General features: G+C 41.3%; 1 protein-coding gene across 1 annotated transcript; it reads left to right on the top strand.

The window, feature by feature from the left end:
- The first annotated feature begins 6,979 nt into the window (after positions 1-6,979).
- On the top strand, positions 6,980-9,653 carry CYTL1 (cytokine like 1). The gene is made up of 4 exons (XM_059845647.1): positions 6,980-7,202; positions 7,309-7,353; positions 8,712-8,840; positions 9,002-9,653. The coding sequence occupies exons 1-4, from the start codon at positions 7,059-7,061 to the stop codon at positions 9,083-9,085; spliced, it is 402 nt and encodes a 133-aa protein (XP_059701630.1). The 5' UTR covers positions 6,980-7,058; the 3' UTR covers positions 9,086-9,653.
- The last annotated feature ends 5,341 nt before the right edge of the window (positions 9,654-14,994 follow it).

Below are 14,994 nucleotides of genomic sequence, written 5' to 3'. Positions count from 1 at the left end.
GAATAATTACAAACCAAAATTTATAAAACCGTGAGAGTAAGTAGACACTTCTGCTGAGGAAGGCCCCTGAGCCAGCCTTGGCTCTGCCAGCACCCAGGTGGTGACCATGAGCACACATCCCTGCCTGGCACCTGCTGCCCTGGGCTCCCCATGGCTCTGCTTATCCCAGGGCTGCCTTAACCCAGCTCTGAGAGCTCTCTGGGAAGCTGCCTGAGAAGAGCCCTGCAGGCAGGAGGGGCCCGTCCAGCACCTCATCCTTGCAAATGTTCTCAAAACTACCTGTGAGGATGACAGGGCAATCTCTGGGTGTAGGCAAGACCCACCACAAGCTACAGTCTTATTCTCATAGCAAACTATCAACTGTACCATTAATGTAGGCAGCTACACTCCATGTATCTTCAACTCATTCTCTCCTTAGTCATCCAACTTAAACAAAACCAAACTAAAACCACACTTGTAGGGACACTTAGTCATCTGGGAACACATGTAATACGTGATTCAGAAGCAGAGAGAGAGCCTTTTTCTGTTATATTCTTAGCAAAAGAATTTAGAACAGAAATGGTTTTCAGGTTTAGGTGGCAATTACATCTGAAACACAGTCTGTTGTTAACACCAGTTTCTGACATTGTCTGGTATTATTTTGTTCTTTGTTTCAAGGCAAGCTGACAGAACAAAAATACAATTACTAAGTTTATGTTTTTTTTAAAAATAAAATGAACCTCTACTCATTTTCATCACTTCTGGATATTAGCAAGTAGAGTACCTCCTCAGCTGTCCCCTCTATTTTGTACATTTGTATTCCTTAAAGGAGTGTTTAGCTGTACAAGGTATTTGTCACTTCATTTGGTTTCAAGGGACTGACCAAGCTCTGTGTTGTGTCACCAACTCACAGGACTCCAAAGGTTTCTCTGTGAGAAACAAGAAATAATGTGACTGATTTACTCTTACTTTGGCTTCAGGGCTTTTGTGCTACTAAGGCCAACTGAACTGAACAAGTTTTAATCTAAAGTGAGAATGTGGATCCACAGGAGTCTGTGACTTGTGTTACTGACTTCAGAGATGGCAGGATTTCTTCTGCTATGCTTAGTTATAAAACCTGAAAGCCATGTTCAGGAAGAAAGCAGAGTTAGGAAGACCTGATGTATTGTGTGGACTTGTACTTTGCCTTCTTAGCCAGCTGAGATGAGAATTTATGTTACCTTGCAATTGCTGGAAGTACTGTTGTTTGTATCCGAAAATACACTCAACAACACAAGCTATGACATTTGCAGTTTTCTAGGCAAGAATAAGTAGAAAGCTGTGCCTGCTAGCATGCTAAGCAGCTACTGAAAAGCTCCTGTGTAGGCAAAGTCTCTTCAGATTCTTGTTTGGCTCAGATTGGATTGTTATACAGAGCTGCACTTTCAGTCTCATCAATTTTTTCTTTCAGTGACATAATTCTTCTGAAAGGTGCTGGAATACCAGTCCTAAAAAATAAAGTCCCTCATCTCTTTGCATATTAACCACAGTGCAGACAAGAGCTCCTTGGAGGGACAGCAGAGAGCTTAGACCTTGCATTTTTCAACACTTGAATTCCCCAGGGGGCTTGTATCAGGGACAAATTTGGTAGATGAATACACTTATTTATATCACCTCCAGTACACTCCTTGGCGGCTGACATAATTTTTCATCAGGAGGGTAATCAGGCAGGGTGGGAAGCTGACCAGAAACGATAAGACCTGGAGCTATCTGCCACATTTGCATGTGAGAGAGAGAGGATGGAAGGCAAGGCAGAGAGAGAGAGGGGGAGAGAGAGAGAGAGAGAGAGAGAGAGAGGGGAGGATGGAAGGCAAGGCACAGCAGGAAAGAGTGAATAACTTGAAATACTGCTGCTGTAAACATGGGCAAATCTCCCTCCTTTAAACCCTGCTATTGTAACCCTGACTGCAGAGTTAATAAAGAACGGTGTTACCTTGGGGTAACTCACTCACAGGAGTGGTCTGAAAGCCCAGGCAGGGTCCAGACAAGGCACTTGTGTGTTACTGGGACAAGGCAGCTGTGCCTGTGCCATGGCCAGAGAGGGAGCCAGGCTGAAAGCACCACTGTTATTTCACTGGAGAGGTCTGCAAGTTACTCCAAGCTAAAATTGACTTTTCTTAGCAAGGCAGTGAAGGCTTAAGCCTCTAAATCCTGCATTACTTGAATTAATAGGCCTTGCAGTCACTGAAAAGAGTATCCCTGACAAGGCTAAAGCACATAATCTCCCGTCTCCCTGGTGCTGATGGCCGAGTTCCCACAGTGTCTCTGGGAAATACCATTATCCCCATCAAGGAGACAGCAGCCAAGAGAGAGACAAGTCAGGCTATGCCTGCACTGCAGTGACAGACACTTGTGTGGGCATCTCTGTGCTGTCCTGGGCTCTGCCATCCCCCAGAGCACCCTGTGCCCTCTGGGTGCAGGACACTGCTGCTGCTGCTGCCTGAGCCCCTGCTCTGCTGCAAGGGTGGGCTGGACACTGCCTGCAGAGAGGGCTGGTCAGCACAGACAGTGCAAATGATTTGGTAACTGCTCTGAGGCAGCACAGGGAAGTGATTCCTGTTCTCCAGCTCTGCTGGGCTGCCTTGTCTCTGTCCTGGTCCACAGGACTCTCCATTTTCATGTGTTTTCCTTCAGGGAAAGTACCCAGTGCCAGGTTTGTGCTAGCAAGACCAACAGATTTCAGAACACCTACTTTCTTTTTCTGACCCAGATGGCTTTACCTGCTTCTATAACTATTTTATGTAAGAAGAACAGGCTATTGGGCAGTAGCATTAGTTTCCTCAATATATATGCAAATTTTTAAAAATAACAACAACAGGAAAGAAAAAAGAAGCCTGTACCACTGAGTAAGCAAAAAGGACTTTTGCTTAATCATCATGGGGAAAGGGCATTGCAGCACCAGCCCAGAGCCAGCTCTGAGATCCTGCCGCCTTGCCCATTGCTCATAGCTTGGCCAAACCATGCAGACCACTGCTATCAAGGAAGAGAAAATAAAACAATGGATGGGATTAACCCCAGCTTCAAATGCAGGCACACAGTGCTGCCACATCAGGTTTCCCTCTGTGCCAGGAAAGTGCCAGTGCTGTGCACCAGCACCCCCAGACTCAGGGCAATGTGAGGCTGCACAACCTCTGCGCCAAATTCCAGCTGATGTTTATGGAAAAACTCAGCAAAGGGTACTGCTGTACAGCAAGGAAAAACATGACAAACAGGTGAGACCTTAACCAGGAAGCCAGGGTTTTCAAAAAGTCTTGTCCTGAGCTGGAAGCTTTCAGAGCAGCTAAGCCCTGTTCTGAAGCAAGAAGCACCTTCACCACAGCAAACAGCTGAGTCACTTTGGGCTTTGAGGTGCTGCTTAAATACACAGGGCTTTCTCTTTTACTGTTTTTATGTTTTTCCTTTCTTATTTTTCAATATAATCAGAAACTCATAAGGTGTCTCATGACAGCCTGCAACTATTTTAAAATCAACATTTTCATTAAGCAGGTGGATTTTGGTATTAAGAAACCAGCAACTTGCAAGGGCTTTTATCAAAGGTTGGCGGACACCCTGGTAGACTGCTCAAACATGGGAGGAATTTCTGGCTGCATAGTGAGTCCCTAGACTTTTAGAAAAATATTATTGTTAGAGTTTTCAATAAATTGGAAGAAAAAAGACAACATAGTCAAATTTTTCTTTTAATAAAAAGAAAAAAAAGTATGTAATTTTTTATAAAAATGGCAGTTATGTCATTGTAGGCTTCTAAGTTTCTTCTCAGCCCATGTGTCTGCTTTTGCTATGACATATTCCCATATAAGAGTAAATAAATGCACTGTGAAGAGCACTCAGAGATGTGGTGACATCATCAGCCTCAAGAATTAATGAAAAATTGTGAGAGTCTCGAGCCCTTGAAGCCCCATATTCACTGAAAGGAAGAGCATGATAAAGACGTGTCTGTGCTGGAGATATCCCCAGAGTGATGTTATAACAACTATGGGGACACTGACTGACTCCTGCTGTGCTCCCTCCTAATGCCAGCCTGAGCATTGTCCCACAGACTGGAAGGGCTGTAAATAGCAGCTTCTCCATAGAAGCAAACCTTAGGCACATTTTAACTATAATATATTTTGATCCTTTCCCCCTTCCCCTCCTGTAGCTCTAAATTCTATTTCCATGTCCATTTTGAATATTGCCTCTAAGAGGCTATTAGCCTTTGTGAAGAACAGCTTGTGTTTCCCTGTTAAAGACCTTCTCTGCCCAAGGCAGGGAATGCACCAGAATTAATAAGTGGCTTTGCATAAGTGACTGGATAAAAACAGTCACTGAAAAGATTCTGGAGTTTCAAGGACTTTGGTAGCTGTGTATCTGACTCACCGTTGTGCCAGATGCTTCAGACTGAAAGGACTCCCAGTGCCTGGTGTCACTTACACTTCTCCTGAAGTCACCACTGAGCTTCTTAGAGAAAGAAGAAATTATTTACTCATACCTGGACCATAAATTGAATGAACTCAGAGATCAAGGATAATCTTGCTGATGAGCTACAAATAGAAATAACTGAGAAGAAAGCATTTGTCTTTGTTTAACTGAATTGCAGATTCCTCATGCTGAGATAGGCAGTAGTGCTGATGAGATACTGGATATTGGAAAATACTCATTTGGGCCGGAGTCAACTATGCAAGTAAATCTGGCCCAGGGAAAGGATGTGGGTGAGGAAATTAAACTCCAGTACTCCGTGTTTTTTCAGAGGAAAAAAAAAAATCCTGTACTCTTTTTGAGGGTAGCTGAGCAAAAACAATACAGCAAATTATCTCAGAAATTTTCCCCTTCGCAAAATTGTTATTTGGGATGGGGTTTTGTTGTGTTGTTTGTTTGTTTGTTTGTGCTTGTTGGTGTTTTTGTTGCTGTTGTTGACTTTCATCAGTTGTTTGTTTGGGAGTTTTATTGTTTGGTTTGTTTTGTTGGTGATTTTGGTTTGGTTGGGTTTTGGTGGGGGGGGGTTGGTAGGGTTTTCTAGGTGAGTTTTTTTTTTGTTGGTTGGTTGGGGTTTTTTGTTTTTTTAAATTTGATTAAGTGTTTTGGTGAAGCCTGGATCCAGCCTTTTCTTTCCTAAGTCATCCTTGGCAGCAGCTGGGTTGCTGACTTGTAATGCTGGGAGACCATTTATGCTGTTCAGAAAACTGCTGTTCTGGCAGAGCAGCTACATTTTAGCAGCTTGCCAAACATGACTGTGATAGAAGGATAATATTTCACTCCTACCTTCAGCTATTCTTTACAGCAATGAGATGGTGGTTAAGAGTCCGTTTCTTCTCCAGCAAGACTCCCAGTCAGCAGGATCCTTTCCTTGGATGTGCACCACGTTTAGATCGATGACCTTGCTGCTGGGGCCTCTCTCACAAGGCTTCCTGTCTCCCTCTTCACTGACTTGTCCAGGCAACTCTTCCTGAAATTAGGATCCAGCAGTCCTAAAATTCCCACAACGAGGACTCCCAACTTTTCTTTCCTCTCCAAGGATCTACCACTTTAACATTAGGAGCACATGTTATTACTAAACCAACTATTCTTTATGAAGGCAAAGAAGTGCATAACAAGACAGTAATATACAGCCCTGTTCTCCTGTTTCTCCCAAGTGTTGTGGTGCATTTAACCACAGAATTCTCTGCAATATGTAGAGTATGTCCTTTTCTCCAAATCTAGTTTTCCCACCTTAAGATGAATCTTCCTGGTGTACTACAATGCCAGGGGACTGCAGGACTTAATCAGATATATTTTTGTTTTAGTTTTTACCTTATTAAAATCTGAATTTAAAAATTTGGGGGTGGCATAACTTTCAAAACAATCAGTTCTTCATTCAAGGGTACCTCAATTTTACAGGACAATTAACGTATAAAACAACATATGTTCAGCTCCAGGCCTGTATCCCAGCATCTGGATTTCTCAGCTCCATCTGGCATCTAATAAAAGAACAAAGGCACATAAATTCATCCCAGAAAGCAGAATAACTTTTATACTTTTATCACAGCCATATAGAGATGCATTCCTTTGCTTGGGACTGTGAATATGTAATCACATGGGTCTTCCCAAGCAGCCATCACAAGCACTACTGCTTTGATTGACAAATTGTGAGTAACAGAATAATAGAATGGCTTGTTTTGGAAGCAACTTTAAAAATCATCTCCTTCCAACCACACTGTCATGGATGGGGACACTTTCCACCAGACCAGGTTGCTTGTTGAGAGCACAGTCCAACCCAGCCTTCGACACCTCGGCAGATGGGGCACCCACAAATCCTAGAGGCAACCTGTTCCAGTGTCTTACCAACCTCACAGGAAAGAATTTCTTCCTAATATCTAGTCTAAACCTACTCTTTTTCAGTTTGAAGCCATTCCCCCTTGTTGTGTCACTACCTGTCCTTGTAAAAGGTTCCTCTCTATATTTCTTGTGGGCTTCCTTCAGGTACTGGAAGGCTGAAATTAGACCACCCTGATGTTCTCTGTTCTCCAGGCAGAACAATCCCAGTTCTGTTAGCCTTTCCTCAGAGGAGAGCTGCTCCATCCCTTCAATCAACTTGATGGCCTCCTCTGGACTCACTGCAGCAGGTCCATGTCCTTCCTGTGCTGAGGAAGTTTGTGTTTTGGAAGGATTTCTCTCTATCTGCAGCCTATGTATTCCCAAAGTTCAGGGAAGAGGATTAGGGCCTATGACACTTTGAGAGCCCCATGCTTTTCCTTACACGTATTTCTGTTGTTTGAGATGCTCACCAGGTTGTTTTCCTTCTGAAATGAAAAGAGCCAGTGGTGTTTGTTTTTGTTACTCTCATTCCCTCTTTCCCTGCTCTGGGCAGGAAAGCTCTTGCAGCTCTGCCTCATAGGCTGGCAGGAAATTTAAGACGGCAGTAAGCTGCTGCTCGGACCACCCCCAGACTTTTCTTCCTGTTCATGCAGGAGACTATTTAATTGAGGGCTGATTTGTCCAGCTTATTCATTGATACTCAGCAGTACCTACCTAACCAGTGGGAGTGAATTTTTCCCTCCCTTCCTCCTCTTTTGGACAAACTGCCCACAATGAAGATGCTGCTGCTGCTGATTGCTCTGCTCTCTGCTGCCCTGCTAGCCAGCGCAGCCCCTCCGACTTGCTACTCGAGGGTGCTGTCTCTGAGCAAGGAAATCACAGAGTCCTTTAAGGAGCTGCAGACCTCCAAAACTGTGGTGAGTCCACCTAAAAACTGCTCCTGCACAGACACTGCAGGTTGCCACTTCTGAGAGAGATTTCTCTCAAAACAAAATCGCAACGAGCTTTTCCTCCTTCCCGCAGGACTCGTGCGTGGGGACGCTGCCCCGGCTGTACTTGGACATACACGTAAGTTTGCACACTTCTTTCTTACTGTTGTGCAGGAAAAGCAGTCAATGAAAAGTGAGAAGAACTCTCAAATTGTACCCCAGAGGAGTGATTTAAAAGGATTTTTAAAAGTTTAATTAACTAGATAGATGAGTGACAAAAAAAAACCATCCCTGTTTGAACCTCATTAAAATCCCAAAGGACTTTCTGAGATTTTACTTGATTAAAAATTTTAAAATTAGGAAATCAATGGTTTTTATGTTATTACCATATGCACACAATTAATTTACTGTGACAGAGCCTTTTCAGAAGCTAAATAAGTGCAACAAAACTTTGAATAATAGTATAAAAGAAGAAATGTAGAATTAACTTTCTTCACTCAATAACTCTACATCATTTTATATCCTGAGTGGTTTTTGGCATCTAGTTTTAATAAAAAACAATGCAAGAATACCTTGCTGGCTTTTTTTCTTTTAAAGAGCTACTTGTTGAACACAGAAAGAAACAGTGTGCCCGTGGGTATGGAAGTGTGATACTGAGGGGAAAAAAAGCAATAGTTGTCTCCCAGCTAAGAAAAATAACCTGCACATACAGTTAGTGTCCTAGTGTTCTGCAGTGGGGTGTTTGATAAGTTTTGCTTCTTTTTCCAGTGTTCAATAGAATACATTGAAATAGAAAATATCAGACAAAACAAATTTCTGACACATTTTTCCATAAGCAACTACACCAAGTCTTGTAATTCAGGACTCTCTAGATCCCAATTCTAGAGCTGCCAGTGTCTCACATCATGGCAAAGACCATGGAATGTGATTCCAGCGCCTCAGTGTCCCTGACTTTAAAGCAAAAGCTGGGATATTTATTTACCTGCTTCAAAAGGACATTGTGAAATTCATGTTGTCTGTGTTTTATTTTTATTTTAATTCTGATGTAAAAATTACTTCGAAAAAACCAGGACTGGTCATGGTTTCTCCTATTGTACAGGAATAGAGGAACCAAGTCTGTGAGATCTTGATAATCTCTTCATCTGCTAAATCATGTGCTCTCTAAAAAGGGACAGAGTGCACCTATTCTGTAGAATACTCCACCTACTATGGGAGCAGATTTGACTGTATTGGAGCTGCTGCCTCCTAAAGCATGTGAGAAATTAGCTGGCAGACTAAGACTATATATATGCAATTTTCCAAGCACTTATATGGACCAACATCTTTGTTATAAAATACTGATGATTAATTTGCCTGACTAAAGGTTGCATAGATTACATGTACATAGAGGTAGGAATTCAAGGTTCCCACACAGCAGTAAGAATTTTGGAAGTGGTGGACTTAACATAAATCTGTGTTTGTGCAGGGTTACACAGACCTCTTTTGCATGCTTTGCAGAATTACTGTGTCTTGGCAAAACTCCGTGACTTTGTGGCCTACCCTGGGTGTGACAGAGTGCTTGAGGTGAATGAGCTGAAGGAAAAAGCCCGGAGCCTGTACACCATCTTGATCTCCTACTGCAGAAGGGTAGGTCAAGATGCATCAACAAGGACAGAGTCTCTGCTTTTAGCCCTGCCTGTCTCCACACCGTCCCCTGACCACCAAAACTCCAGCCCAAGCTTCTATCTTCTGCCTTCTTCCTTATAAATCTTACCTTTCTTTTTTTTTTTTTTTTTTTTTTTCTCCAGGACCTGGTGTTCCTCACTGATGACTGTAATGCTCTGGAAATTCCTAATTCACCTCCCATTGAACACTCCATCACTGAGAGCTAAAAGAATGTTAACCCAAAAGTTATACCTGGGAAAGTTTCAAGGAGACCAAAAGTCAAAATATGTATATGCAGTCTATAACGTTAACAACTAAGATATTTTTCAAGCACACTAGCAATATAATCTCAGACCTACCCATTTTTCTCTGCCTTGGCAGGAAATGAATTGCATGCCTTGCATACCTACTGAGCTGCTAGGGAATCTACCATTAGGGAGCAGTTTTTCGTTTGGCAAGGTAAAATATAATCTCAGCTTAGCCAAATGTATAAAGTATGTTTTGTTTAAACATCAGAAACTAGATTTTTTATTTTTACTCTTTTATGAATACTAGACTCATATATATTCTCTCTTGACTTAGCTGTTTTTCTTGTATTAGATGGGCATGGAAGGGACCATATTTTTTTTCTTAGAATGTTTGATAGAAGAAGAGTAATGCTGTACTGACAGATTTCTCTGCCTGTATAGCTCATATATATATATCTTGATAGTTTTTGATGTCAGATTTGTGAGAATAGAGGTGAAAGAAACATGTCTCTGTGGAAAACTAAATAAAAACAATCTTCTAATCCAAGATGCTTGTGTTGCAATATGTCTTTCAAGATCAAGCTGAAAGGTGTCACTCTTATAAACTTACTTTTCACAGTCACTTGCAAGTTGTTTTCCCCAGCATAACCTTTGTTTCCATAGCAATGCAAACTTTGTTGTGTCTGCATGCTTTGACAAAGCCTAAGTTTCTACTAGGAGAATTTTTCTATACTAGAAACAATTTGTTTGATGAAATTAGTGATTTGTTTTTAATAGTATTTCTGGGTTGCGAGATAAATTCTGAGCCAGAGGCTCAGAAAGTCTATTAAAATTTCAGACAGTTTTTTGAGACATAACCCATATAGTTGAGCCAGCAGGATTAATAAAACTTCCAGACAGTAATTCCAAAGTCATGGGTGTCTTCAGAATGTGCAGCACATGAGACCTTCACAACCAACAGCTCTTTGGCGTCAAGAATAGAAAATATCTTTCCCATATTCTTGGAAGTAGCTGCTGTTACGTCAGAGAATCCCTTCCTTCCCCCAGTGCAAGTAATTCCCCTCTCTCCAGAATACTATTTGCTGACCATTTATCTACAGCACTGCCAGCTCTGGTGACTTGGTCAGTGGTCTCATCACGTTTTATAAAAGCCCCATCTTCCATAACTGGGTGTTTGCACGACAATCACAGCTCCTCTACTCGACACCCTGATGGTAAAAATCAACGTTTGACAACTGTTATGTAAACAAGTGAACAATAAGATTAATCCAAAGCAAAAAGAGCGTTGGGGATGGGCAGGAAAGGGTTTTTTCTTCATTATGGAATCACCTTGTTTTGTTGAAACTACTAGTCTGATTTTAGCAATAGAAAATTTGACTGTGCCTTTGAGTCATAGAATAAGGGTGGAAAATCTGACCCCAGGAGAGGTTCAGGGGGAAGAATTAAATGAGAGCTTTTCTTTCCAGTTTGTTTCAATTCTAAGTGTACATTCAAGGAAAGTGCCTATCAAACTTTGCAATTCCCTCTTGAAGATTAAGTCCTCATGTGCAAACCCTACTAATCCTTTACATGAGCCATTCTGCCCTCAGTGGTTTCACTCCAGTGTCTCTACGAGCATCTGGCAGAGACAATAACAACTGAGCAAGCCAACAGCCTCTGTACAACACCCAACACACTCTAGAGATACCAATACCAATTTTTCTGCGTGACCTGGACATGCCCAGGGTAAACTCCTTCCTCAACAGCCATATTCTGCAATAAGGGCATGCTGGCAGGTAGCCTGGTACCCACAGAAAGAGTGTGTAAGCACTGGCAGGTCCCTGGATCAAGAAGAAATACAGGTAGAGTTGAACCATTTGCTGTTAGACTCCACATTCAAATTTTTGCTCCCTCTAACCACGGAGTGAGACCCCTCCTGTGGAAGCAAGTAGTGCTGGGATTATATAAAGTTCTATCCACTTCCATAAAAGTACTAAAACCACATCACAGCTTCTGTTCTTCATATCTTTATACCAAGGCAGCCATGGATGAGCCCTGCAAGGAAGTGTGGTACAGTCACCACAGGCCATGGTGTTTACAGAGTTCACCCAGGGACTGGACGGTACACATGCCTGGAAACTGGCAGCAGAAGCTGTTAATTTTTTGGCTCTTTTTTCCAGCCCCAGATGTCACAGCTTTTAAACACTGGCCTGTTGTAAAGCTTGTATTGTCACTTGGCTAGCAAACTGCAGAGGGGATATGTTTCCTCTCCTGCAGAAGCTCATACCACAGTGCCTAGAACCAGCCCTTGGGTAAGCATGCTGGTAACTGTGGCACTTCTGCCCCTGCTGCTTTCCTGTCCCAGGGACATGCACTCTCAAATTGAGTATTTGATGAGGATTTTCTCATGGATCTTCTCAAAACTCCTCTTTTTCGTTATTGAGGCTTATAAGCCTTCCTAGACATTTGTGATGAATGTGTAATCCCACCTCCAGATTTCTCCCATGACGTTCCCATTCCTGCAACCATCTTCCAAATATATTTTTGCCTGTTTCAGGCTGATTACTTCTGTGAAGAAAATGCAACCTAATTTATATAGTACTAAATATCTTGCAAGAAGTCTTTTGAATTGGAAACAGAATAGAAATCATTGTTTTTCCACTGTTTTTGTTAGTGACTTTAGCTTTTTCATGACTGACAGGGACACGCTCTGCAGTGCACTCAGCATGGCTGCTTACCAACAGCTCTGTTCTGCACTGGTACATCCTAGTTCTGCAGAAGCTGCAAAAAGCAAGTTGGTGCTTTCGGGACTGTACATACTTGAATGGACTTTAAAAGCCTATCCCCATTTGCAGATGTTGTATATTTTATTCCCAGAATCAGGTTTTTCTGGTCGTTGGTGGGCTTTTACAAGTATATTCCCTGTGGCTTATGCTGTGACTCTCTCTACGTCTCATATGACATTTTTAATGGAAAGTGTGCTGAAAGCAAAGCTCTGCTCTTTCAGTCCACAGTAACCTCCTGTCATTCAGACTGTCTTAATAAGATTTGTGATTAGACAAAACCTTTTTATGAACAATGTATTTTTCCAGGTTTTCGCAGTCCAGGGGCAAAACCCACCCCCACTGATAAAGAGATGTAACACACTTGGAATTTGGCAAGAAAACATCCACCCCTCCCTTTCAGTGCAACATTAAGTTCACCAACTTTTTAAGTCACCAGGTATATAAGGAGCAGTGGAGCCATTCATGCAGCTGAGCATTTATTCCTGCAACACAGCAGTCCAGACTCATTAGGGCCCTGGCCAGCAAGGGAGACTGTGGAGGGATTAAGGACATATTTGTTGGAATGTGCCAACTGGCAGCTTGCCTAGTTATTGCAGAATATTACTATAAGCACATCATTAAGAAACTGCACTCAGTCTGAACAGTGATTAGGGAAGAACTGTAGAAAGACAAAGCCTCTGTTCTGTTTTTTTTCCTGTTGAAGGAGGTTTGTTGGAAGGAGCAGTTAATCCTAGGAATAGGTTTTCTTTTGGAGACTTCTCTGGCTCTGAAAGAAGCCTCACTAAAGACCTGCCCTAGGATTACTAAACTCTCCCTTATATTATATGGAATCCTGAGATCCTGGGTACTGGCTTTGCAAAGCTACTAAAAATATCAATTTCCAATTTTGCAAAAAAATTTATAGATCAATTTAACGGGAACCAACTCCTTTCCCTTCTCTTTTTTTCCCGGTCAAATTGGCTTTGCTTTCCTTGGCTTTCCCCTCTGATCACTTCACTCCTCATACATTGGGTTTTGTGAAATCAGGAAGGATGGCAGACTTCAAACAAATAATTAGGTCATTCGGGGTGATGAAGTTCCATGATGATGATAGAATGTGATTTGCTAGTAATTAAAGTAGTACAAATATTATGAGGTTTTTGTTTTGTTTGTTTTTTGGGGTTTTTTGTTGTTTTTTTTTTTTTGTTTCGTTTTGTTTTGTTTTTTTTTTTTTGTTATGAGAAGGGAAAGCTTTAATGCAGCATTGGGGAGGAATCTGATCTTTTAGGCTGTACACTTTGAGCAGAGCACTGCTTTGTCCAAACACCCATTTGATCATTGCACCATTTCCAATGCTTGAGGTGTTTTCAGGTTGCCTTAATATGATTCTGACCAAGATTTTCCAAAAAATTTGCTACAAGGCTAAAGTCTGGTAAATAGTGTTACCTTAGAAACATTTAACCACTGTACTTGGACCACTACTTTTATCCACATTAAAATCTTCTCATTTTTGGAGTGTATGGCAGTGCAAGTGAAAATTACAATGGGCAAGCTCCAGCAACTTTATTTGTGCAATCTTTGGGGTTCACAAATTTCTTTTGCTATGGCCAGGAACCCTGTGCCAAACAGAGTAAATAAACCTGTCTGCAAGGGAGCTCTTCGTAAATAAATCAAAATTCAGAGACAATGTCCAGAGAAGGGTCATGATCTTATTATCAAGGGATTTTTCATAGTCAAAGTTTCCTCAGGGAGGGGTGGATGTTTTCTTGCCAAATTACAGGTGTATTGTATCTCTTTATCAGTTGTTTTTTTTTTTTTCCGCCCCTGGACTGTGAAAACTGGAAAAATGTATATCCTGAGATGAATAAAACAGCAATGAAAAGAAAACCTATCAAAATATTTATTTTTCTTATACAAATAACTATACAGATATATAGCCTGAAATCTTGTGTCATATTTGCAGTCTGTAAAGAGGATGTGTTCAGACAGATAAGAGGATTTTGAAGCCAAACAGATGTGGGGGAAAGAAAAATTTCTCCAAGGATGTTTGCCAATATATCGGAATTTATTGGCATTACTTCATTAATATTCAAATCTTACAGAAGGAAAAACCAAAGTCATAGAACAAGAAAGAAACTCAAGATCTCCAACTGCATCCCTTCAGCCCAAGACTAGCTTGGCTATCACAGGTCTTTTTTGGTAGCAGCTGGCCTGAAAGACTTTATGAAACAGTTGATCTAGAAAGCCCACAGAAGTTCAAATCATTCCATTCTAGACCCCACTTTTGTTAAAAAGTTTTACCAGAAACCAAATTTACTCTCAAAATTTAAACCCTTTGCTTTCAGATTTATTTATCACAGAAATGGGGATTGGATTTTTATTTCTTGTCTTTGCAACATATGTTAGTTGAAAGACTTCCATCTCTCTCTCCCTGTTCTCCTATTCCCTACACAAATAAAATCCTTTCAATCTTTCTTCATTGATCAGAGGTTTAGAAAATATTTCTTGTTGCCTTTCTTTTATCTCTATTCACTTGTTTCCCATCTTTTTTGGAGCACAGTGCCTGACATTAAATATAGACATCCAGCTGAGGCTTTATCAATGTCAAGTAGTGTAGAAAGAAAGATTTATTGGTATTGCCATGAAAACAGTATATTACAAAGGAAAAATTATCTCCAAGTATTTGGAGACAATTTTTCACTTTTTTATTTAAATTTTAAAATGAATATAGAAAGTTAGAGTACAAGTTGTCCTCACTGCTCCATAAAAAAGAAAACGCTTGGGGGAAAACAGACAAACGAAAGCAATGGATAATGAAATACAATGCCTGCTCCTTTTGCTGTCCTGTCCTAACTAGTAAACACTTGCCTTCCTAATCAGAGTGGCTGCAGTCAAGCTGCTCCTTGGTCTCTGGTCCACGCTATCCCTTAGAACACACCCAAAACTTGTTTGGAAGAGTGACATCTGCCCCGGGTCAAAACTGTGCCCAGAACTGTTATAACAATTTCCAAGTAGCCGAGCATGCTTCAATACCTGGAATATTCCTAACACTGAGCAAATAAATAACTGATTTTGGAGCACGGTGTTACAGTTGCTCTCCTGGGAAGAGCTGTGCTTTTCAAATTGTTAATGCATTTCATATTA

Source organism: Haemorhous mexicanus, chromosome 4 (genome assembly GCF_027477595.1).
Source record: "Haemorhous mexicanus isolate bHaeMex1 chromosome 4, bHaeMex1.pri, whole genome shotgun sequence".
Classification (NCBI taxonomy): domain Eukaryota; kingdom Metazoa; phylum Chordata; class Aves; order Passeriformes; family Fringillidae; genus Haemorhous; species Haemorhous mexicanus.
Note: the sequence above shows the minus strand (reverse complement) of the source record. Positions and strands in the feature narration are given on the sequence as shown.

Excerpts from the sequence above, each read along its gene's own strand:
- CYTL1 (XM_059845647.1), top strand. The coding sequence starts at position 7,059 with ATGAAGATGCTGCTGCTGCTGATTGCTCTGCTCTCTGCTGCCCTGCTA. Across the intron at positions 7,203-7,308 it reads TGCAGACCTCCAAAACTGTG|GACTCGTGCGTGGGGACGCT; the intron begins GTGAGTCCACCT and ends TCCTTCCCGCAG. Across the intron at positions 7,354-8,711 it reads GGCTGTACTTGGACATACAC|AATTACTGTGTCTTGGCAAA; the intron begins GTAAGTTTGCAC and ends CATGCTTTGCAG.